General features: G+C 54.5%; 2 protein-coding genes across 9 annotated transcripts in view; both read right to left on the reverse strand.

Moving 5' to 3' along the window:
• Positions 1-15439, reverse strand: part of SLC26A9 (solute carrier family 26 member 9) — a 28646-nt gene extending 13207 nt beyond the window's left edge. For 2 of the 8 annotated variants that reach the window (XR_004525448.2, XM_033852595.2), the window contains exons 1-9: positions 7997-8454; positions 5165-5304; positions 4948-5058; positions 4134-4309; positions 2403-2567; positions 1772-1924; positions 1357-1439; positions 453-600; positions 61-174 (exon numbers count right to left, since the gene is read on the reverse strand). Coding sequence is in view for 7 of the 8 variants with exons in the window: in XM_033852595.2 (XP_033708486.1) it covers positions 61-174; positions 453-600; positions 1357-1439; positions 1772-1924; positions 2403-2567; positions 4134-4309; positions 4948-5058; positions 5165-5304; positions 7997-8121 (1215 nt within the window). In the remaining variant the exon portion in view is untranslated. Of the gene's footprint in view, positions 1-60; positions 175-452; positions 601-1356; positions 1440-1771; positions 1925-2402; positions 2568-4133; positions 4310-4947; positions 5059-5164; positions 5305-5520; positions 5808-7996; positions 8456-8679; positions 10444-11816; positions 11894-15324 lie in introns of those variants that run through there. The other 6 variants (XM_073802338.1, XM_033852593.2, XM_033852586.2 and 3 more) reach the window with 5 other exon arrangements.
• Positions 15408-23287, reverse strand: part of RAB7B (RAB7B, member RAS oncogene family) — a 59160-nt gene continuing 51280 nt past the window's right edge. The window contains exon 7 of the mRNA XM_033852618.2: positions 15408-15533. Coding sequence (XP_033708509.1) covers positions 15528-15533 — 6 coding nt within the window. The 3' untranslated portion in view covers positions 15408-15527. The remainder of the gene's footprint in view (positions 15534-23287) is intronic.

Consider the following 23287-nt stretch of genomic DNA (forward strand, 5'->3'; position numbering starts at 1 on the left):
CCGGGGCAATTGTTCTGCTACTCCCCCACCCCTCCCACACTCTCCTGGTGCAGCGCTCACCTGGGATTTTCCTCCAGCTCCATCCACAGCCAGAGTGACAGAGAGAGCACAGCAAATGACATGGATTTTAAAGAAGGAGCCGAAGAAGTTGCTGCAGCCCAGGGCGATCATCTCCTGTGGGCACAGGATTGGAAGCTGGGGCTGGGGTGCAGGGTACAGACCAAACACAGTTGGCCTTGCAAGCTGGATCTTGAACTTCAGAGTGACCCTACTGCTTTAAAGCCACGTTCTCCCAATCAAGTAGAAGGCAGCCTCTTGGTGTTAGAGTCCCCCTCTCCGCACTAGCAGGCAGCCTTCCTCACCTAAGCCCAGAGCCCCAGAACATCTCTTGCCAGGCCTCTGTGGGCCCTGGCCCGTCCTGCTCAGCCCTGCTGGGGGGTGGCCGGACCTACCTGGTTAGAATCCACGTCATAGCCGTGCTTGCTGGCCAGAGTCCGGCCCACAGCCAAGTTGATGACATAGCCCACGATGGCCAGGGAGAAGGCTGTGCCAATCATGTCCTTCCACTGTGAAACCACAGGCAACACGGGAGTGGGGAACCTGCCAAGGAGCCAGAAAGGAGGCAGGGCCCAAGGGTGTGAGGAGAGGGAGGGCACCGCGACCTTCACCAACCCACAGGGACCGGCTGGGCCCCACTCTGTGCCAGGGCCTTTACATGAATTAGCCCTTCCGGTTTGAATCCTCAGTACCACACTGCAGGGCCGCTACCGTCACTCCCCTTGACAAAGCAAAACTCCGAGGCTTAGAGAACATAACCTGCCTGAGGTCACAGAGCTAGTAAGCGGTAGGGCCTTACTTGTTCACATCCAGATTCTGGACTCCTTACGCGCACTCGTCCGCATATCCGCAGCCCCCAGTGCTGTGGGCCTTTTCTCCATGGCCTGCTCCAACTCTGCAGCATAAGCACCTCCCCTCCCCTCCCAGGGCCCAGTGTGGTGCCTGGCACAGAGTAGACGCTCAGTGAATTTTGTTAGTCCTAATGGCTTCCTTTCCACGTGGGTAAAAGAGCCAATGTATTAGAGCAAGGCAAAGAACCAGAGAGGGGCTGACCAGAGCAGCTTTGCTTTAACAGCCTCCATCAACTGAGACTTTCGCGGGGAGTGTTTCATGACTCACCGTCAGGAAACAGCCAGCATTGTGCGGCTCTTCTCCATAGTAAGTAATAGTAATAATTCATAGCTGGTCAGTGTCACAGAGTTTATAATGTACTTTCATAGAGTTCATTTCATCTCTGACTCTGAACCTGGGGGCGGTGCAGTGGGGGTGGGGTCAGGCTTCCGAGCCACCTGGACTCACCCTCGTTGGATCTCTCCCACGATCTGCATGTGATACTTTTTGGGCATCTTGCAGCCCCCAGAGATAGCTGTTGCCACCACTACCTGCAAACCCCAAAGTGGAGAATTGGGATTGGCTCTAAGTTGGGGCCAGGGCAGGGGTCCCTCTCAAGCCTTCCCTTTTCTTTGGGGACCCCAGATCCCACTCCCCTGCCTCCTTGAAGGGGGCAACCTGAGGATCAGGGAGAGTGGGAGCCATACACAGGGGGAAGGAGTAGATTCACCCCTGACTCCTGTCCTACTGGCTCACAGTGGGCGAGTGGGCCGGGGGCCGGGTGGGTAGAGGGGCTCCCCTGGCTCTGACTGGAGCCGGATTCCTTTTCTCACAGCCTCTCTTGCCTGGGCCCCAGCCCTCCACCCCTGGGCAAGGTCCTTACCACGATCATTTCTGTAGGGATGGGGAAGCGGATCTTGTGCATGAAGCGGGCGTTGAGCTCCTTCACCAGCACCAGGAACACGCTGCTGATGAGGGCGAAGAGGAGCGAGGCGATGTTGGTGTGGGGGAGGTTTTTGCAAATGTCAATGAAGGTCTGTGGGAGACAGCATCATGCTCATGGGCTCCCACCCAGCACCTGAGCCAATGAAGGGATGTCATCAGCTCTCACCAAAAGCAGAATCCAGATCCTTCTCAGGATTCCACTTTCCACCACCCTCTCCCACAGGGCATGTCTGGAGCTCATACTGGGATGGGAATGCAGATTCCCTTCCTCTTTCTCTAGAAAGAGTTCAAGCTAAAGGAGGAGGGATGGAGATTAGACATAAGGAAGGACTTCCCAGGCAGGGAGGGGTTGAGGCACTGGAACGGGGAGCTGATGGAGAGTGTACCTCTGCTTTTCTGCAGGGTTTAACCACAGAGAACCTCAGCAAGCCCTCAAGGTCACGTGTTTGACACTCCCTCCCAAAGCGGGAACTTCTTGGAATCCTCTCTGAACTTCTTAAGACAGTGAACTCGGCTCATGTGTCTGCTCAAGCCCCTCTCTATTCACAGGGGTGCGTTCCTAGACTCACAAAGACGATGGACCCTGGGCCTGTGTAGGAGGGGATGGTCAGTCCGAAGATGTACTTGAGCACGGAGATCAGGATCTGCAGGCCAGCGGCTGTCATGAAGCCCCGGATGAAGGACTCAGAGAGGTAGATGGCCACAAAACCGAACTGCACAAAGCCCAGGCCCATCTGAGAGGAGAGGGGTGGTGGGGAGAGACCAAGATGGGTCAGCAACTCCCATACCTGCCTGGCTCAAACCCAGGGCTGGAGTTCCGTGCAGTCCTGGGATAGCAGCAGCTCTAGGGAAATGAGTCCATCATGACCTTGTCTCGCCCTCTCCTGCCAGCAGACCTTTAGCCTCTGACACTTCACCTCGTTGGCCCCAGTTTCCTCGTCTGTAAAATGAACCTGGTACTCACCAGTGTTTCCTCTCTCAGTAATTGACACCCCTGCCCACCCAGCTGGCCAACCACAAACTTGGGAGCCATCATCCCTCACCCCCCATCTCCAATTTATCACCAAGCCCTGTTCATTTTGTTCCTGCCAAAATGTTCCGCAAGTCTACCCCCTCATCTCCTTGGCTGCCACCCTGGTCTAGGCCCTTGTCACTCTTGCCTGGACCTCTGCATAATCTCCCAACAGATCCCCTGCCTTGACTCTCATCTACCTCCCGTCCGTCATCTTCTCCATAGTCTGAGTGGTCCAAACCGACCGCCAATCAGACCCAAAGCCACTGCTTAGGGGACGGACTTCAGACTTCATTGTCTGGCCCCTGCCTACCTTTCTAGCTTCTTCTCTGGTCCATTCCCCAAAGGCCCCCTCCCTCTGGCCATACCAAACTCCTTGTCTTGCCATTCCCTGATCAGTTCACACTCTCTTAGGCCTCAATGCCTTGGGGGTGTTATTCCCCCTGCCTGGACTGTCCCTTCCATGCCTCGTTCATTTGGTTACTGGTCAACTTCTACACATCCTTTTAGACTGAGCTCAGATGTCACCTCCTCTCTTTGAGGAGAGGCCTTCCCTGACTTTCTCTTTGGCATTCCTGAAGCTATTGGTACATAGCCCCGTTATGTTGCTGACCTCACTGCCTATACAACTATCTGTTGATATGGCTACTTCCTCTGCTGGGCTGTGAGCTCCTTGAGAACTGGGCCTCTTTCTTACGTATCTTTGATCCCCAGAGCCTAGCCCAGTTCCTGGCACAGTGAAACAACCAAAAAACATTAACTGAATGAAGCAATGAATGAAACCTCCAAGGTTGCTTCCTGCTCTTACATTCTGTGCTGCTGCGTTTGCCTTCATAAAACCTAGCAGAGTCCTTTGCATGTGGTGGAAATGTAATTTATGTCTTGCAGGTGATGCTGTGGCTTGGAGCAGAAGAAGCTCCAAGGAGGGGGATAAGTGATGTTAGAGAAACTGGAAGACTGTGCTGGCAGAGAGCTGGGCACTGGAAAGGGTAGTGGAGAGAGGCCAGAAGTCCTTTAGACAGCCATTAGCTCAGGACAGTTTTATTAGGTGTAGATGCTGGTCTTATGCAGGGAAGGAGACAGGGAAGACAGGGAAGAGACAGGGAGACAGGGAAGGAGAGATGCTCTGAATTTTCAAGGTCCTTTGTAGCCTCGAAGTGGGGAAGAGGGAGGACGTAGAGCCCTAAGTCAGCTTTAATGTCAAAACTGGGACTCTGAGGCAGGGGCAGGGTGGGCTGGTGCCTTCCTGAGGTGGGGCCCCGGCAGAGATGGAGGCCGCCCCCCTCACCTGGATGACGGCAGTCAGGCAGGCTAGCGTTGCTGACACGTGCAGCCTCTCGGCCTCCATGGCCACTGTGTCCACATGGCTCTCATTGGTGGCATTGTTGAAGACCCGGAATTTCGACTCTGGGGCCAGCTGCAGACAGATGTTACCCACCAGGATGCTGATAACGGCAAATGTACCTGTGGTGCCCCACCCAGCCAGCAAAAGTCAGAGGTTTGGACCACACCCGTGGAAACCAGAAAGGGGCCCAGGAACGCTTCCCGACCCCCATGCCTCCAAGGCTCCTCTCCAGCATAACAGTAACCGTTCACATCTAACCATGATCTACAACTCTTCAATGTGCTTTCACCCCAACTGTTAATGTTATTTTATTGGACACATGAGGAAATGGGCTTGGAAGTATAAGCAGAGCCTGCGCCAGAAACAGGCCTTGTGGTCAGGCCCTTTTTCTCCATCTCACTTAGCACCAGAGAACTCCATGTGTCCCTGAAGTGGTCTGCTGGGACCAGTCTGGGAGTTAGATGGTAATTTCCCACATCTGTTCAGCACTTCATGGCATATCTTATTCCACCAAGTCTTCCCCACCTTCCAGGGAGGGAGACCCAACAGGTCATGCTAACTGAGTTCACGGAAGCTAAGTGGCTTCTCCAAGGTCACAGAAGACCTGGGACTGACACGCACAGTGATGGTCCCTCCAGGACCAAGCAGCACCAGCTAGAGGAGAATGCAGATGGGAAATCACCCCAGCCCCCTTCGCCACCCACCACCCATCCTTGTGGTCCAGGTCAGCTGCCTGCTGAGAGGGGAGAGGCCTTACCTGGCACCATCTGGTGGATACCCCCCAGGAAGAAGTAGGTCAGGAGGGGGAAGAAGGAGGAGTAGAGGCCGTTGACAGCAGGAAGGTTGGCCAGCAGAGCAAATGCCATGCCTGCAGAAGACCGAGACAGTGAACATCCAGGGGCATGGTTGGGTTATGGAGGTCACAGAGAGTGGGGTGGGGAGAGAAATAGGCTTGCCTGAGGGGATCCCCTTACCTTGTGGGACCTGGATGGATCCACCGCTGATGCCACCCAGAAGGTCAGGGACGATGTAATCTTTGATCTTGTACTTGGGGAGCCAAGAGAGCACGGGGAACAGCCCGAACACTGCGGTTTTGATCTTGGCCGAGGAACATCTGGAGGGGAAGAGGGCAGGTTTCCGGTCAGCACTGCACAGCTTGGATGCTCTGAGTCGGGAATAGATTATAATATCCTGTTCTTGGTCATTCACCCATTCGTTCACTCATTCACGCAAAATTCAGTGAGCACCCACACTGTGTGGCAGGACTTCCTCTTGAGAGCCGTCACCATGCCCTAGGCGCTAGCTGGAGGTCTGATTGCTGACTGCTCACCTGGGAAGTCTATGAGACTCGGCCTAAAGGCATGGATTTTGCGGTGGCTGAGCCTGCCGAGGTGTCAAGTCCAGCCTCCACCTCAGATGGCCTTGCTCTGGTCTGACTGAACACAGGCCCGGGCACCCTCTTCTGGGCTCCTGCAGCATTGTGTGTACCTTGTGCTGTAATTTCTTGCTTTTCATCTATCTCTCCCACTACACAGTAAACCCAACATGGAGAGAAGTCTGGCTCTCTTGCTCAGCTTTGAATACTTCGTGCATTACACTGGGGTGCTTAGTAAATATCTGTTGAAGAAATGAATGAATGAATAAGTGAAAGAATGGGCCTGAATTGAAACTCAGTCTGAGTGGGGGCTGCTGCCATATTTCTTAGAACTTCCCCCCAAAGGAAGGCTCCACTGTCCCTGCAGGGTGCACCTCTGCTGACCTACTATCCTTTGTGTGTGATGACTCGAGTGCTGGAGTTCTTTCCCCTGTTCATTCATCAGGAGAGGGAAGAATGGGGAAACTGTTGGTTAACGCAGGGTGGGGAGAGTTGATCTCTCCCCTGTTTGCTGAGCACCTTGAGGTCCTTTCATTAGAAACTCAGGAGTGGTAAAAACAAGGGCCTTCAATCTCAAGGGTGACAGCTGGTGGATTGATGACTAGAAGGGGGGCGGGCAGGCATTTGCTTTTCTTCTCCCAGCTGAGGGAACTCAAATACTCAGGACCCATCGGGTGACTCACTGGCCTTCTCTGATTAGGCCTCCTTTCCTGCCCAGCACCAATTCCTGCTCTTTGCTCTTGCTCAACAATAGTTTCCCTGACACTGGGTCCCCTGGATGTCACCCAAAACTGAAATCAACACAGGCAATGCTTTGTACCCTGTAAAGTCTGGGTAGATTTTCTGTCCCAACCAGTGCTTCACGGAACCGCATCACCATCACCATCTGACTCCCCGGTCTCCTCTGTGGTGGGTAGTGCCTCTCCCATCCCTGGGATGCTGGATGGGGAGTTGGACTGGTAGTAGATAGCTTAAAGTATCTCTAAAGGCTTGTCCTAAGAGAGAATCAGGCCTGCAGGAACTCTCTCATGTTTGTTTGTGGCAGGGAAAACCGGACTCGTGAATGGAGAGCTGGCTGGGGAAGAAAAACAACCCACTCGAGGGCTTGTGCATGCCCAGTCTTACTTGCAAGCCTGCCATATATTGAGCAAAGCAATCTGAAGCCTGAGAGAAGAACTGGGAACAGATGCCAAACACCCATACAGAGGTTCCAGAAGCCAGGCGGGAAGTGGACGGAGAGAAGTTGGTTTTCTAGACATTCATTCATTCATTCATTAAACAAATATTTACTGGAGCACCTTCTGTGTGCCAGGCACTGTTCAAGGCTCTCCTGCCAGCCACATGGGAATTGTTAGCTCCCTGCATCGCCTTATGTTATCCATCATCCTAATCTTTTAGGACAACAGCAGGTACCCTCATCCCTCCAGTACAGCAACAACCCAAACTTAAACTCTTTGGGCACAAAGACTTGCAGAGCCCGCCTGCCTGAGGGACACAGCTGTGGCACCCAAGGTCTTGACTGTAACCGGGCAGAGGTGGAGCCTCCCAGGAGAGGTAGGGTTGGGCTGGGGCTTTTCGTGAAGACTCAGCTGGGTGATTCCCCCAGTCTGAACCAGTTCCACCTGCATCTCTACTTCAGCCATTGCCAGTGACCTCAATTCAGGTAACTGAATCAGCTATTTCCCCAGGGAAGTGAGGAAGAGCAAACCAGACCCCGGTGAAGCCTGAGGGAGGTCTGCCAGACGTCTGGGAAGGGGGAAGATAAAGCTCGTAGCCTCAGGCTCCTGGAGTGTGGGTATAGATCCCCTTGTGGAGACCCCTCCTCATAGGCATGGTCTCACTACCCGCCAGCACAGTGCCAGGGATCTGAGAGAGGAAAGAGCCCAGGGGCTGGTGAGATCACATCTTGGTAGGTACCCTTTAGGAGAGCCCAGGAATTTAGGGGCTGTCTTTGGGCATTGTCTGGACCAGGAGAAGGAAGGAGCACCCAGGAGGGAAAGAGGACAAAGTGCACGGGGGTGGGGGAGGCTTCAGATTTTTCTTGATAAGGAAAGGACAGGAGAAGGGACAGGAGCAGCAAAGGCTCTGCAGCTCCCCACCCGCATATGGTAGCGTGCCCTTCTCCAGCTCCCTTAAGATCCCAGGAGAGACTTGAGTGGACTGAGAATATGGCGAGACCTCACGCAGGGGGTTGGGGATGGTTTACAGCCCTTCTGAGCCTGTGGATGGTCCTTGCTTCCACTCCCCATCCTCCTTGGGGGTCTCAGTAGAGCTGAGGCATAGGATCTCACATTCAGGGTTCAGAATCTCACCTCCCCGAGGCTTCCCCACGTCCTGTCTTAGGGACACTGGTACCGGAGTCATGGCCTGGTACAGGAAGATTTTGGTGGGAAGTAGAAGAGAGAGGAGTCTGGGCTCTGGGCCACATTACCTGAAGGCATTGCGAAGTTTTTCTCCCAGTGGGTACGTCCGATCCTTCTTCTCAAACTCATCATCGAAGAGGGTGAGAGAGTAGGCAGCTCTGTCTACCACGTAGCGGGGCCTGGGCTGGCTCATGTCTGGGGCATTTACAAGCTTTGGGAGAAGCAGAGTAGGGAAGAACGAGGGGCATCCCTTCCCAGCGCCGGCCTGGGCCTTCTCTCTCTAATCCTAGCTCAGCAGACTTTTATTCTGTCTTCCCCGCCCCCAGCCAGCAAGGTGCCTCCCTTCCCTCTTTCAAGTCTTTCCACCAGACTCACTTCTTTTGGTGGCCTTGCCTCCCAGGCACGGATGATGCATACACTCACCCTGGCTGTTTTGCTTGGCGCCCAGCACGTGGCTGGCACTCCACACCTGTTACATCACCGTCACCCCCGCTGAACACCAGGCAAAAAGGAGGTGGGAGTGCAAGGGCAGGAGTCACAGCTGGGATTCAGCAGGTTGATCCTCTGCCCCCTCCCCCTTACCACCCTCCCCACATCGTCCCCTGGTGTCCCCACAAGCCCCTCTGCCTCCCTAGACCTCAGTTTCCCTGGCAGAATGTCTCATACCATTCAGCCGGTCAGCTTGGAAGAAAGAGAGAAAACAGCCTGCCTGGGGGTTGGGGGGGGGGGTTGGGGGGATGGCTGAGGTGACCTCAAGAGGACCCTTCTTAAAGGAACCGCCTAGGACTTCACCAACAGATTTCCCCAGGGGGACAATGGTGTATTTGGGGAAATCAAGATGGTCTGCGGCGGCTGGCTCTCCCACGGCTTCCTGTGTCTAACCTTTCCTCCACCCTTGTGTACTGGTGCCTCTCTTCCTAGCTTTTTGCGCAACCTTGCTGACGTTCCAGGAGCTGAGCAGGGCAGGACTAAGTGCCAGGGCCCCTGAGGCCCAGAGAAGCTCCCTGCAGGGATCTTTCCCTCCTCCATCCACAAACTGCTGGTCCGCTCTCCTGTCCCCTGCCCCCCAGAGCTGGGAGAAGCCCACCTGGAGGACCTCAGAGGAAGAAGGAGGGTGAGGAAAGAGAAGGGACAGGCTTAGAGGGAGACTACGTCTGCGAGGTGGGGAGTGTGGGATGGCCGTGGCCAGTTTGGCAAAAGATTCAAGATGGAGTTAAGAGTGAGAAACCACACGGGGGTCTCAGGATGCTCCCCCACTGGCTTCCTAGGGGAGAACCTGGGTGAATGAGAGGTTAGCAGAGGGGAGCAGGCTGGTTGATGCCTTTTGTAGAAGAGAATACCGGGGAAGAGGTGGAAAATGCATTAACTAAGGGCCCAGAAATCTGGGTTCTAGTGCTGGCTTTACTGGTGAGGTGGAAGGGGCAGCATTGCCTTTCTGAACCTCAGATTCCTCATCAGTAAAACTGGGGTACCATAGCCACCTCACAAGGTTTTTTGAGGATCAAATGAATAAATGGACAGGAAAGCCTTGTGTAAAATGTCAAGAGTGATGCAAACGCGAGTTGCTGTTGTGGATGAGACTGTGCCCAGGTGGATGAAGGTCAGGCTGGTGCATTCCACTCGGGGGGTCGCAGGACCCTGAGGCCCACCAGGACCTGTAAGCTTGGGCTGAGTGTCTGGCAAAACCCCACGGATGCTACCCAACGGGCAGGGAAGTGGGGGAATGAGGCTGCCCACAGTGTCTGTGCCCAGGCCCTTGCCTGGGCACTTAATATGCACCCAACAAATGCTTGCTGAGTGAATCAATAAATGCTGTTTCAGAGAAGACATGGGCAGAAAAGAATAAGAGCAATGGCACGTGAGACACTTCAATGGGAGAAGTGAGAGACTGAGTGGCATAAGGTAAACAGCACAAGCTTTGGAGCCAGAATGACCTGGGTTCAAAGATTCAGTTTCTTCATCTGTAAATGGGGATAATAACAGTCCCAGGTGTTTGCCATGAGGATTCAATGAGATCATGTCTGTGAAGTGGCTGGTCTCCTAAGGGCACCCAGTAAATTGGAACGGCGATGATTACTATGATTAAGATAGGAGAGCGCTTCCTTCCTCTTGGGAGAGACTATTCAGAGGCTTCCAGCCCTTTGCCCCGGTAAAGCAGGATGGCCTCGCACCTCCTTCCCCTCCCCACCCTCTCATCGGATCAGGAAGGGTCCGACTTTCTAGGTGCTTTGCCTGGCGGGCCCTTTGGGAGCAATGAGTGGGGATCGTGACCCTCTGGAGGAATCCAGAGCTCCAGCCCAGCTTCAGAGGAAGACTCATCGTTTGGGGAGTCAATGCTTGGCCACCGAACAGACCACTTGCAAAGCAATAGCCAGAATTGTCAAGGGGGCTGAAGCAGAAGAGGGAAGAGGAGGCGATGGGAGATCTTGTTTCCTTGCTAAGCAGCAGGCGGTGATACCCGAAGCCCCTTCCCAGGCTACTTTCAAAGGCTCCCAGTTCCAGTGGTGTGTTTGTGGGCAGAGGGGTTGGCAGTGTCTGATCGTACTAAACCTCCTAACCCGGCTCCCCCCGCCCATTCCCCCATTTCCTCAGTGGCACCTTTCCCCACCCTGCACACTTCTCCCTCCCTCCCCACCAGCCTCCACATTGAGTAGTTCATCAAATCCCATTGCTATTTCCTTCCGGTGTCTCTCTCAGGTCTTATCTCACACCTGGACTACTGCATTAGCCTTCTGACCGATTCCCCAGCCCACACCCCCTGCTCAGAAAACCTCAGCTTCCTCATTTCCAGGAGGATCAAGCCCAGACTCCTTATTTTGGCATGTTCGTCCTTACAGCACCTGGCCTTGTTTTGGTGGGCTCAGTAGGTTTGTAGGTTGGGTCTGCCCACTCCATCCAAGCTGTCCACTCAGCATCCCCTGAGCAAGCTTCCTCGGTTTCCCCTCAGGGCCTCTGTCCACTCTTTCCTCCTTACCTGAGATGTCCTGACTCATTCTGCCTTTTTAGCCCTGCCCCTCCTTAAGACCTGCTAGGTTCCTCCTCCTCCCCTCTCCTCCCTCTCTTCCTTCTCCCTGCCTACCTGTTCCTCTTCTATGAAGACTTTCCTGACCACCCTGGCCTGGGATCTCTTTCTCCTTGAATCTCCTTTATTGGGACCTGTCCAGCCTGTGCACCACCGTTGGCTTCCAGGGAAGGGAGGCAGGAAAGCGGGTGACGGTGTTGGAAATTCTTCTGAGAGCACAGATGAATTTGGATGACACAGGACTGTTTCTGCCCCTGTGGGCAGGCTTTATACAAATGGGGTGAGATGCTACGGGAGTTCCCTCTTACACAGGCTGACAGAGGAGAGAAGATCCCTTGCTTTACTGGAATGCAAAATCTGCCCCTTTTCCCATACGCTCCTCATCTTATTCCAGAAATAGGGTGTTGAAGGGGAGAAGGCTCTGGGAGCTTTCCTAATCCTGAGTGTGCACTATGTACAAAAATGAGAGCCCAGCAGCCCGTCAGCCTCAGAAAGCTTGGCCCAGAGGGAACCTGAGGTCTAGGCAAGTCCAGCTCTCTCATTTTGTGGATGAGGAAACTGCGTCTCAGAGGCGGGATGGGAACTGAACCAGGCCTTTGACTCCAACTCAAGTGCTCCTGTTGGAAGGGGCCCAGACCTTCCAGAGACAACCCTGATCCTGCCCTCTGGCATCCCTGAGTGGCATCAGACAACCCTGGTGACCTTCCATCCCAGCCAGTGATACAGGACCTTCGCGAGGGCTCTGCTGGGGGTTCTGACTCCTCTCCTGGCCTTGGCTTTCCCAGGATAGGGACAGACAGAGTGGCAAATCTGCAACCACGCAACTGCCCCGGCTCCTGGTGAGGAGGTACCCTCATCATACTTACTCATTCCAAGAATAGGGGTTGAGGCAGGGTGGGGCTTAGGCGGGGAGGTTACTTCATCCCCAGCCAGTCCTTCAGGTCTAGGAGGAGAGGGGGATGGGAGGGAGAGGCGGAAAAGGGTGAGCTGGCAACGAGGTGGGGGCACCGCCTCTCCCAGATGCTCCCCGCGTTCTCAGAGAGTTCAGGGGCTCCCGGGGACCCCCAGAGAGGGCTCCTACAGTGCTAGGTTAGGGGTGGGAAGGTGAGAGAGGGGGCAATAAAGGGAGAGAGGTATAGGGAACGTGAAGACTTGATCCCTAGTTAAACAAACACACGGCCTTGCCAAATGATGTCAGCATGGCTGAAAAGTCGAGGGCTCTATTGCCATAGGTGTGTATCACCGGCTCTGGCCTCCCGTCAAACGGTGTCAGCCCCGCCACTGCGTCCCATCCCCCACCGGATCAGGGAGAAACAGCAGGGCCATGTGACAATATTGAGGAACAAAGGGTGCCCCCGCCCCTCCCCCACTGTGGAGGTAAGGAGGGCGGGTCCTGAGCTGCTGGAGAGACCTAGAGGGGGGCCCGTGAGGCTCAGGGGAAGTAGAAGGTGAGAAGGGAAGAGGAGAGGTGGGTGCATGGACAATTCCCCAGGCTTGGCAGGGGAATGGGGTCACATCTGGGGCAAGGGGGATCTGGAAGTCTTGCAGAGCTAAGGAGCTGGGGGTGGAACAAAGGGGAAATGGACTCTGTGGGGAGGGCACAGACCAGAGCAGGCCCCCCTCTTGGGCTTCATCAAAATCTTAATTCCCCCACAGTGAACTCATTCAATAGAAAGCCCACTGGAATCTCCTCCAAGTCATATTTCTGACTAGGTCTGTCACATTGCCCATGAGAATACAGTGGGCAGAGATGGGCTTGGGCACAGTGCCCAAGTTAATGCATAGAAGGTCTTGGAATGGTGCCTGGCCACAGTACGTGAGCAACAAATTCAGACTGTTATTATTACTCCAATTATTCTGGAGGGATCTCTTCCTTGTTCCTCTGCAACCCCAGGCAAGTCACTCTGACTTTCTTGGCCTTCCTTTTCCCATCTGCTTCTACATGCCGCCCGCCCTGCCTTCCCCATGCCCTTGTTCCTTCAAAATTTCCCGGGACTGGGAAAAAAAATCTTTGTAGAAGAGGCAGGACATCTGGGGAGCAGGGAGACGAGGAACCCGTCTGTGGGGTTTCAGTAGGTCTGGAGGTGATCCTGTCATTGTGGCCCAGGTTGGCTTCCTCCTCAGCCTTGCCGGGTGAGTGAGTGTGTGTGTGTGTGTGTGTGTGTGTGTGTGTGTGTGAGATTGGGGGGTGTTCTTTGATGTGCACATGTGCCAGGCACGGGAGCAACCCCAGCTCGGCCAATGCAGCTCAGGCTTCTTATCACTGGTCCCTACCTGGGCGATCGCTGTGTTCTGGGCAGAGGAAAGGTCACTTTCAGGTTTCCCCTTTGCTCTAGCTGCTGGTTCCTCCCCGCCTCATCCAGGGTGGGAACCAGAGGGAAAGGGCCACCTCTGAGTGACAGCGTGGGTGGGATGAGAGCTGGAGATAGGAGAGGAGAGCTGGGGTCTCAGCTGGTGACCACATCCCTGGCAGGAAGGAGTGAGGGTATAGAGGCCTGTGAGTTTCCAAGGCATTTTATCACTACTCTTTTTATTTCTACTGTCCCCATGTTTCTCGGGAAAAGTTCCCACCCCCTCTTCACCCCAGCCTAATCCAGTAATGTGAAGGGGAGCACAAGATGTCCCTGTGCTGCCTTCCTGCTCTCTGGCTGTTCTAGGGACTGGTATCCCCTGTAGGGGAGAGAGTCACTGCTACCTGCCCAAATCCCCACTCTTTATCTCTAAGCCTGCTCACCCCTTCCTCTCTGCTTTCCCTGCTGGGGGTGGCTGCTGGGCTGAGGAAATAAGCTCCAGCAGAAAGGCATTTTCCAGCAGTGAGACCTGACCAAGGTCATGGGTCCCCGAAATGGACATTTAAGGTTAGATGCCTAGAGGTCTGTAAGGAGACTAGGGTGAGTCTCACTTGGAAGTAGGCCAGTGTACAAGGACCACAGTAATGGGCCCGCTGCTCTGGTTCAAGGAATGAAGAGCTTGCTCAGTGCTGAGCTGGCCCCTCGTTCCCTCAGGGAGCTCACTGGAATCAGATTTGGGTTGTCTGATTCAGTTCGGCACACGCTCACTAAGTGCCTGGTATGTGCCCATCCCTGGGAAGACTCTGGACATCAAGAGATAAAAAAAGGAGTCTACCTCTACCCCCAGGCTTTAAACAGTTGAGCATTCCGGACAGTCGACCAGGCTCTGGGAGGTGCCCGGGAAGCCCATCCTGGTGGTGAAGGAGCCATGTGCGCTGGTCTCGGTGCTGCGCAAGGAGGGTCCTGCCAGGTTCTGAACGCCAGGGCCAAGGGGGGGCTGGGGAGGGCCGTGGGGCTCTGGGAGAGGGGTGTCCGTGTGAGTGAAGCCATCGGGGGGATAGCCCCCCTCTTGGTCTGCCTGACTTGGGGTGCTGTGCCACCCTGAGGGGCACGGCCTTAAAGCTGGTCTTCCTCCCGGTGCTCAGACCCAGTGGAGTCAAGTGTCATGGCGGCGGGGGGTGGTGGTGGTGGTGGTGGGTTGTGCTAGAATGATAGAAGATTTGCTTGGCCTAGCCTGGGGAGCCCGTGGGCTGATTTTGAGGAGTGGGGGCACTGCCTGAGGGTGATTTGGGGCCCCTCAAAGCTGCAGGATGAGGAGTTAGGAGGCTGGGAGCCAGTGGAGCTGGTCCCACCCCTCCTGAGTTGAAGCAGGCACCTGGGAGTCGGGTCCCTGGGTCCTGCTCCTGCCTGCCTGACGGAGCCAGTCCCTTGCTCACCCTCTCCTAATCCTCACTTTCCCCTCCTTCCACCTCCTCCAACCTCTCAGGACTCATGGAGACACTGGGGACACACGCAGCCCATGCAGGGGCCTCGAGCTGGTGGAGAAGCGAACGAGTGCAAGAGGACGTCTGGGGGGCAGAAGGAGGGGGTAGACAGCCACACAGAGCAGGCCGGTGAGCCAAGCATTAAGAGCTTTTGGCTTCCAAGACTTGAAAAGAAAGGGAGAGGTGCAGCCAGCAGCTTCAAAGGCTGGCGCCCCGAGGAAGTTCCAATATTTTTGTTGTTTCCTCTGCAAAGGAAAGAAGCCCTTGCAAAGGAGCTGGCTGTTTCTCCTCACCCCATTTGGGGGTCCAGCAGACCTCCTCCACCGGACCTTCCATCCCACAAGCTCCCTTCGGCCCCCTGCCCTGCAGCTGAGGTCCTGACATGGGAGTGAGGACCCAATGGGCTTCTCCGAGGTGAAGGGCTGGGGGCTGCTCTCAGACCCAGGGGGCCCAGAGCCTCCTTCCCACTTGTGCCCAGGTTGGCAAACAGCCACCGCCATGATCGGCTCGTTCCTGTCATCCCTCCTCTCACTGCCCCCGGTGCCCGCCCTCTTCCAGGGATGACCCCCAGCCCAGGGGGTGGGCTGGGTGGGGCTTACCAGTGGGTGAGCAGAGCCGGCTGGGCAGGACTGCAGGTGTGTCTGGGAAGCGGGCAGCCGAAAGGTGTTCCAGAGGTGTGCGAAAGGGCTCTGCTCAAATAATCCAGGGAGGCGTTTATAAATAACTTTACCTCAGGGCCACAGGGTGAGCCCCGGCTTCCGATTGGCTCAGAGGGGAAGTGGTTTTGAACACTACACCATAGCTAAGCCTGAGGAGATAGGAAAAGGAGATAAGGGAAGAAAGGTCCCAAATGAACAGCCCTTTTTTTGTTTTACCTGAGGAGCAGGGCTGTTTGATGGGAGCTTGGCACTTCCTAAATCCACCCTGAAGACAATAGGTCACATTCAGCGGGGCCCCCGGCCTCACAGGCTCCCCCAAGGCGGCCAGCCGAGGCTGAGCAGGGGACAAGGCAAACCCCTCTCCGAGCTTGCGTCCTGTTGCTTATGGGGCTGGGGTCAAGCCAAATAGCTTCTTGGACAATGGGACCCATTGAGGCCCCCAGGGAGGTGGGGTCCTGGGGCTGCTTGCTCTGAATGTTGGAGAGAGGGGGGTGTTGAAGGGGGACAGTAGACCTCTGAACACCCCTGAGGAAGGCCACAAGCCATGTTTTGGAAGGCCTTGAGGGTCCTTGAGAGGTTTGGGGCAGTGGTGGAGACCTGGTTCCCAGCTCTGTCCTCAGCCTTAGGTCACTTGTAAGCTCTGTGCCTTGATCTATCCAGCAGTGCAATGGGGAAAGTATTCCTTGCCCTCCTAACTTCCCAGGTAGGGTGCAAGGGGTGCATGGGGGTTTGGGATATGGTAAAGGCGCTCAAGAAACTGGACTTACAACAATGATATGTAAGGCGACCTGAAGGCTAGCAAATCTCTAATTCATAGGCCTCTGTCACTTCCATGAATGAATGTCCACCTCGGTTGTGGTTCTGCTCAGGCTGCTGCCTGCCTTCTGGGTTAGAGCTGCCCACCCACCCCGTGCTCACTGAGCATGGTGGGAGAACCTCAGAAAGGGCAGACAGCTGGGTTGGGGCAGTTTCTTGACATATTTCCTGAGAAGGGGAGTCCCCAGCTGGTGCCAGGAGCCCCTTCCTTCATGCATCTGGGGCTGCACTGCCTTAGCCTGAACTGTCCTCCCACCTCTCCAGAAGACAACAGAGGCTCTGAGGTGGGCTGGAATCAGTACAGGGGGCTTCAGTAAGGCACCCTGGAAGTTAAGGAGAAAGTCCCGCTGAGAAATGAGCTAGCTTCAGCACATTATAGGGACTCAATAAATATTTGTTGAATGAATAAAAGAATGAATTGTCTGCAAGCCCAGCCCAAGGGAGAGTCTGTAGATGCATTGCTTGTGGGGACTAAGGAAACACCCAAGGTCACTCAGAGTTGTCAGGGTGTACCTAGGGGCCTGAACATGACCGAAGAAAGCTGGAAGGCAAGCCACCCAAGCGTGTCCTGCCACCTGCTGAGGGCAGGTGGACACTTCCTCCAGCAGCCCTTCCCCAGGCCCCTGCGCTGGCTTAGCTGCCATGTGCCCATGGCTCCCTCTGCTTCACCATGGTGACAGTACACTGATCACGATGGATGGAAGTTATGCATTCAATTGTCAGTCTTTCTCCGAAGACTGTGAACTCCATGAGGAGGGCAGGGAAGCACCTGTTTCGTTCACTTCCGTATGCTTACCACATAGCCGAGTGCCTGGCACTTAGTAGAAGCTCAATATAGATTCGTGGAATGGGTGAATGACTGTGTGATGGAATCTTCAAACAAAGTAGAACCAGAGGGCCAGAATTTGCCCATTCATCTCCAGCACTGTCCAGTGGCATGGGTAGCGTGACCTGTTCTAAACTATGGTGGACAAGTTATCAGATTCCCCCTATAGCCAGGTGACAGTGGCCACCAAGATCAAACAACTAAGATCCCTTGCTTGGATACCATGCCTGCCAGGGAAACCCTTTTGGTTGTACTTTGGTTCCTTCAGTGCAGAGAATGCACTGCCCAATTACTGGAGCATCTGGGGATGCCTGCAGGTACATTTCTCTCTTTTAAATGACCCATGAACATTCTGGTCTACTGATTGGTCTAATGTGAGTTTTGTTCATGTGAATCAGTCTCCCCTGAGTCTGACTGACTTTTGATAATGACACTGGGTTTTCACACAGGTTATCTGGGTTAATTCTCATAGCAACCATGTGATGTAGGCATGTTACTCTCATTTTTCAGAGGAGGAAACAGGTTGACTAAAGTGAAATAACTCACCCAAGGTCACAAAGACCTGGATGGAAGAGGCAGGAATCTAATTTGGATATTATGGCTTCAAATCCTATGCTTAGTCCATATTATCACTTTAATCTTTGAACCTACAAAGCGAAGGCTGGCAGTCACCTTATGAAACTCCACCTTTTAGACACTTTCAGCCTCCCCATCAGGTATATCTCCCAAGGTAACTTGGATGAAGATGGCAGAGGCGTCCAGAATATGTTCTGGGGCTGGGAACTTGTTCACTGTCCTCCCTAATCCTTCTCCAACTGTCTCAGCAAAGTTCTGGGCAGGTAGATCTTGTATAATAGAGACAGAAAGCATAGATGAGCCACGAGGGTTCTCTGAAGTCACCAAGGGAGATGGGCGGGGGCCTCAGAGTCTGGGGACAGTCATGGGAGGGAAGCCCAGGAAGGAGGAAGCCAGACCAGAGGCTGGAGAAGCAGAGGACAGGAGGGAGAGAGGCTGATGACTCAGAAGGGTATCTTGGATAGAATTAAATTATGGGACACAGTTAGGGCTGGTGGAGGGAAAACAAAGCTATGGAGAGACAGACAGACAGATGGCAGAAATGACAACACAGAGAAGAAGAGGCAGACTCAGAAACCAAGAGCAAGGGGCAAAGAGCACATCAACATCTTAGCAGCTCACAGTCTTGGTTTTTGTTAAATCATTGCCTGTTTTTCATGGTGAAGGCATTTAAGCATCAACCCTATACCTTTCTCTGGAGCGTATAGATTCTCCTTTGGTAACAACCTACTCCAGCCTCACCCCTAGAGTTGAAAACTGTATTCGTTCATCCATTCATTCATTCACTTAAAAACCACTATCCAGTGCCAGGATGCTGCCCTGGGGATACTGAGATCAATAAGGCCCAACCCCCACCCTGAGAAGATCCCACTCTGGGGGGAAGACAGGGAGGTGAAGAGACCGTTGTCACATGGGAACACAGAGTGCCATGGCCATGCAGAGGAGAGGCTGAGGAGATGGGGTGGGGTTGGGAAAGGCTTTCCCCAGGAGAGGACATAGAAGGGCCTATCACGTCCAGAGCCTGAGACCTGAGTTCTAAACTCCACGTGGCCACTCCCAGGAAGAAGTGGGATAGGGACTGTCCTGGAAGTACTATTTTTATAGGGAGAGTCCCAGCTTGTCCCCAAGAGTCTGACTCCCCACTCCATTCCAGGTTCTCTCTTTAAAGCCCATCCCTGAGTTCCCGTCTGACCAGAGCTCCAGCCCTGTTCTTCAACACATCTTAGAGCGCGCGCGTGTACAAACACACATACACTCATACCAAACAGATTTTGGGGATTTACTGAGTTACGCAGATAAAGCCAAAGTATTGATAAAGTTCCCTCCTGACACATGTCACCTTTGAGCTGGTCCAGTTAAGGAAGAGCTAGTTTTCAGATTAGCAAACTGAGGCTAGACCCCAAGAAGGAGATGAATCCTGCCACATCTGGCCTTATCTGCACCTGCTGGCTTCTTGCACCTGTGCCCTGCATGGGGCCTGGGCCAAGGGTGTGGGCAGGATCATGTTTTGGGCAGAGCAGCCCAGTGGCTTAAGCAAACACCTCAAGGCTGGAGACAGAAAGATCTTCAGCACATTGGCCTGCAGTGGCAGGATCTGACCTGGCCCTGTGGCTGCCAGTTTCCTGAGTGCATGGGATCTGGCAGGTCTGCAGAGATACCCAAGCAGAAGCCAGTTCTCACCTCTCTTCCCAGGGAAGCCAGGGGCTCAGTGCCCCAGTGATGAGCAGCATCTTAGACCCGTCAGGAGACAGGGGAGGCGAGGTGAGTGGCAGTGACGCCAACCTGTGTTTGGTCTTTTAACTCAGAGAACCTGAGCTCCTGCCATGTGCCTGGCACTGTGCTAGGTACTGGTGACCAAGACCTATGAAAGCCAGTCCTCGGGAGGCCAAGACTCTGAAAAGAGTAGGCAGAGGGAGGCTTCCCAGAACACACAGGGTCACAGGGCTGGGGGACAGCATTTTGGAAGGAACCTAAGGGTGGGCTCTGAAGGGTGGAGGGTAAGGACAGGACCTGTCTGGAGAAAGTCAGACCAGAGCTGGCCAAGACCCCCCAGCATCTGAGGCCAGAGGAACGGGAGTGTCGCTGAACCATAGAACTGGGAGAAGAAGAATGGGTCTTAGGGTTCTGAGTCACCTCCCTCATTTTACAGATGAGAGACCTGAGGCCCCAGAGACGGGAGGGATCTGCCCAAGGTCACCCAGAGAGGCAATGTCAGAGCCAAGGCAGGACTCGACCCAGGACCCCAGCCTAGCTCTCCAGCCTGGCCCTGAAGCCCGAACCAAGCTCTCTCTCCACAAAGGGGGTAGGAGATTACTTGGTGACCCCTCCCCCCTTCCTTCTCAGTATTGCTTGTCACTCTCCAGAGACGCTGGATATCCAGAGTGCTGGCTGCAGAGGGACTGCCCTGCTCGTCGGGCACCAGCCACTTTGTTAAGGGAGAGGTTTGGGGGAAACAGGTCTACAGTGTCGGGCCTGGGAGCCCAGGGGATGCGGCTCCCAGGTGCACTGTTCCTGCAGCCTCCGCACGGAGACGATTCTGCTCAGAACCAGAAATTGGTGGACTGGGTGAAGGTGTTCAAGGCACTTCACGCTGCCCCGGGAATGCTGCAAACGAGGCTGGAGGTGAGGAGGGGGCGAGTTCCAGGCGATTCATGTTGACTGCAATTCTGGCTTCGGGCCCGTAAGCCAAGCACATATTAACCTGGTGTAGGGGCTGCCTCCAAGGGTGGGGTATAGAGGAACTAAACCCCCAATTCTAGGAGAACTGAGATAGCTGGAGAAACATGGAATTGACAATCTTGGTTCCAGGGCTTTGCCCTAGCTCCAGGGTCTAGCTTGGGCAGCAAGAGAATTTGGTCAGAAGATGGAGTTCTGTTGACCTTGGAAAGTTATCGATAAAAATGATGCCTCCTCGTCTCCCCTTTCCTATCCCACATTCTCCAGGAGAGTAAAACTGGAAGGTATCTGTCACTCACCAGCCAGTCCAGTCCTCCCAAATCATCCTTCCCATCACCCCTGACCACACAGGCCTCTCTTCTCTAAGTGCTGACAGCTGTGCTCCCTGAACCCCAACCAGCCAAAGGTGAGGTGTTCTATGTCTTCTAGGTGTTGTCTCCCTAACAGCTCTTTTAAGTCAGTGACTGTGTCACATGTACTTGAGAAGCATCAGGACACAGTGGGAAGAACCAAGACTTTAGGCTGAGATCCTGACTCTGGGTTTGCTGGTCATGTGATCGCGGGCAAAGTATTAACCTCTGTGAGGCTCAGTTTGTTCATCTGTAAAAGGGGACACATGGCAGAAAGGGAAGTGCTTTTGTAAGGCAAGTTCCTTTCCTTCAGGCATGACCGCCCGGCCGTTTGCCCATCTCTATCATCTCTCCACTACCCACTGCTCTCAGCCCTTTGGCCACACCCCAGCCAGGTGACAACCTTTATCACCTTTGCACCATGAATGCCCCTTGCTCCCTTGTCTCAAGAGCCAGGAGTGTTGAGCTCCTACTCGCAGGCCTTGCCCTCCCAGTCTCCCAGGGATGCAGCCAAGTGGCAGAATAGGTTCGAGAAGGCTCTTCTCCCAGGTTGCTGTAACAGAGCAAAACCATCAGGACGTTATCTGTACCTGGGCCTTGGAGCTCCCACCCCTATGCCCCTCCTGCCTCTGGGAGGTGCCAAGTGGAGAGTGTGTGAGTGGGAATGTGGGGGTGTGTGTCCGTGATGTGGGTGTTTGTGTCTGTGATGTGGGTGTTTGTGTCCGTGATGTGGGTGCTGAACAAGAACAGGGATGCTTTCCTGAAAGGGAGTGGGACACCCTTGCTTTTGCTCCCTCCTCGTCCCACACGTTCCCCAATGACCCTCTGCCTGTGGTGCTTTGCTTCGCCTTGCTGTAGCTGAGGGAGGCTGGGCTGGGGTGAGTCCCCTCACCCTCTGGGTCCTGGAGCCCTCCTGCCTAAGGAATAAACCAGACTCTCTAGGGCTGAATTGCACTCGGTGTGGGCAGCCCTTGCAAGAACAGAGTCTTGCAGCTGGGACTCCCCTCAGTTCATGTTGGAGAGAAGGGATGGTGGAGGGGAAGGTGTCTACCCTGAGTTTTTCCCCAGGGGCTGTGTTTGGGGGACAAGTCCAGAAAATTATCCCCAAAGTAAGCCTCTTTTGCTGTGTTTTTTTCAACCCTCCAAGGTCAGGGCACCCAGCACCCTGATTCCTCCCTCTCCTTCCCCAGAACCACTCACAACAGGCTCAGGCAGAGATAGGAGCACGGTCAGGGGTAGGTTTTCAGCCCTGAAGAAAGGGCTTGTCCATTCTGGGTGGGGGATTGGGACCAAGTCAGGGCTTCAGCCTGGGACACATTCGGGGCTTCTCAGCCTGGTCAGTCCTGACCAGCCTGAACCCCATTCTCCCTCTGGGAGTCAGGGGGGTGTGAGACGTTCATGGAGTTCCCTGAGAATGTGGCCCCAGTGTGACGGTGCAGGAGGGGACCAGGGGCCAGCCCGCTGGGACCTCAGCTGGGAGCACTTCTCTGGGTCTCCCAGCTTAACAGGCAGAGGTGGGTATGACGGAGGGTGGCTGAGTGGCTCTGGGGTCCAAGGCTCAAGAAGTACACATTGTCGCCCTGGAGTGCAGGGAACAGGCCACAGCATGAACGGGTTCTGTGGAATCCTCAGGACAACTCAGTTGGCCGGGGCTAGTTCCTGTCAGCCCTCCAGGGCTGCGCTCCGGCCTGGGCTGCTCACAGAGTCTCATTGTTCTCCGGGAGCCTCTTGAGCATTTAGCTTGTTTTGTCCTGCTGGTACATTCGTTGGCTGTGATTCCCACTGAAGACGTCTTCAGGGGCAGGGAGGGTGCCAGGCTTGCGGGCAGGACCTGGACTGCTCCACTGAGAAGGGAGCTCAGAGCAGTGGGGCCTCAGCCTTCGATGTGACCCTTGGGGCTGTTTGCCAAGAGCAGCAGCAAGTCCGCCTGGATGTTCTGACGCCACTGCTGGCCCTGGCAAGGAGGCTGAGAGCAGACTCTGCCACCAGAGTGTCCTGGGATTGGCTCTGGCTCCCTAGGAATAAGCGGTGTGATTATGGGCAAGTTACGGAACCTCTCTGAGCTCAGTTTCCTCATCTTCAGAATGTGAGGAATAACAGCATCTACCTCAGAGTGATATCGGGAAGATTAAGCAAGGTAACGCATGAAGTGCACTTAGCACAGGGTCTGGCAATTTCCAGAGCCCCCCCCCCCCCACCTTGTCCTTTCTCTTATATGCTGTCCCCATGCAGCTTGAAATGTTCTCCCTTCCCTTCTCAGTTCTCCAGGTCTTTCGGCTCAGACCACATCTCCTCCGTGAAGCCGGCCCTGTCTGCTCTGATTGCACTCACACTCCTGTAGTTCTCTCAGGTGATAACCACAACGAGACACTTGACCACTTGACCAGGTGCTCTTAGGGATTTGGCTCTGATGGCTCACACGAGGCTACCTTCCTGGAGTGTAGGATTTGGGTGTTTTGCTTCTCTTGTGTCCTTCACAGACCAAAATCTACTAAGCCTATTAAAATGAGCGCTTACCTATTGACTGAGAGCCCATCCTGGGTCCTGCCCCAGGGCACTTATAGAAGAACCATCATTTATTGTGGTTTCAGCCTTGCTCTGTGAAGGTCCAAGGGTTCCAAAGAGGTGCTTCATTTGCAGCCACACCCCACCAGCTGGT

The sequence above is a fragment of the Tursiops truncatus genome, chromosome 1 (assembly GCF_011762595.2).
Source record: "Tursiops truncatus isolate mTurTru1 chromosome 1, mTurTru1.mat.Y, whole genome shotgun sequence".
NCBI classification, from domain to species: Eukaryota; Metazoa; Chordata; class Mammalia; order Artiodactyla; family Delphinidae; genus Tursiops; species Tursiops truncatus.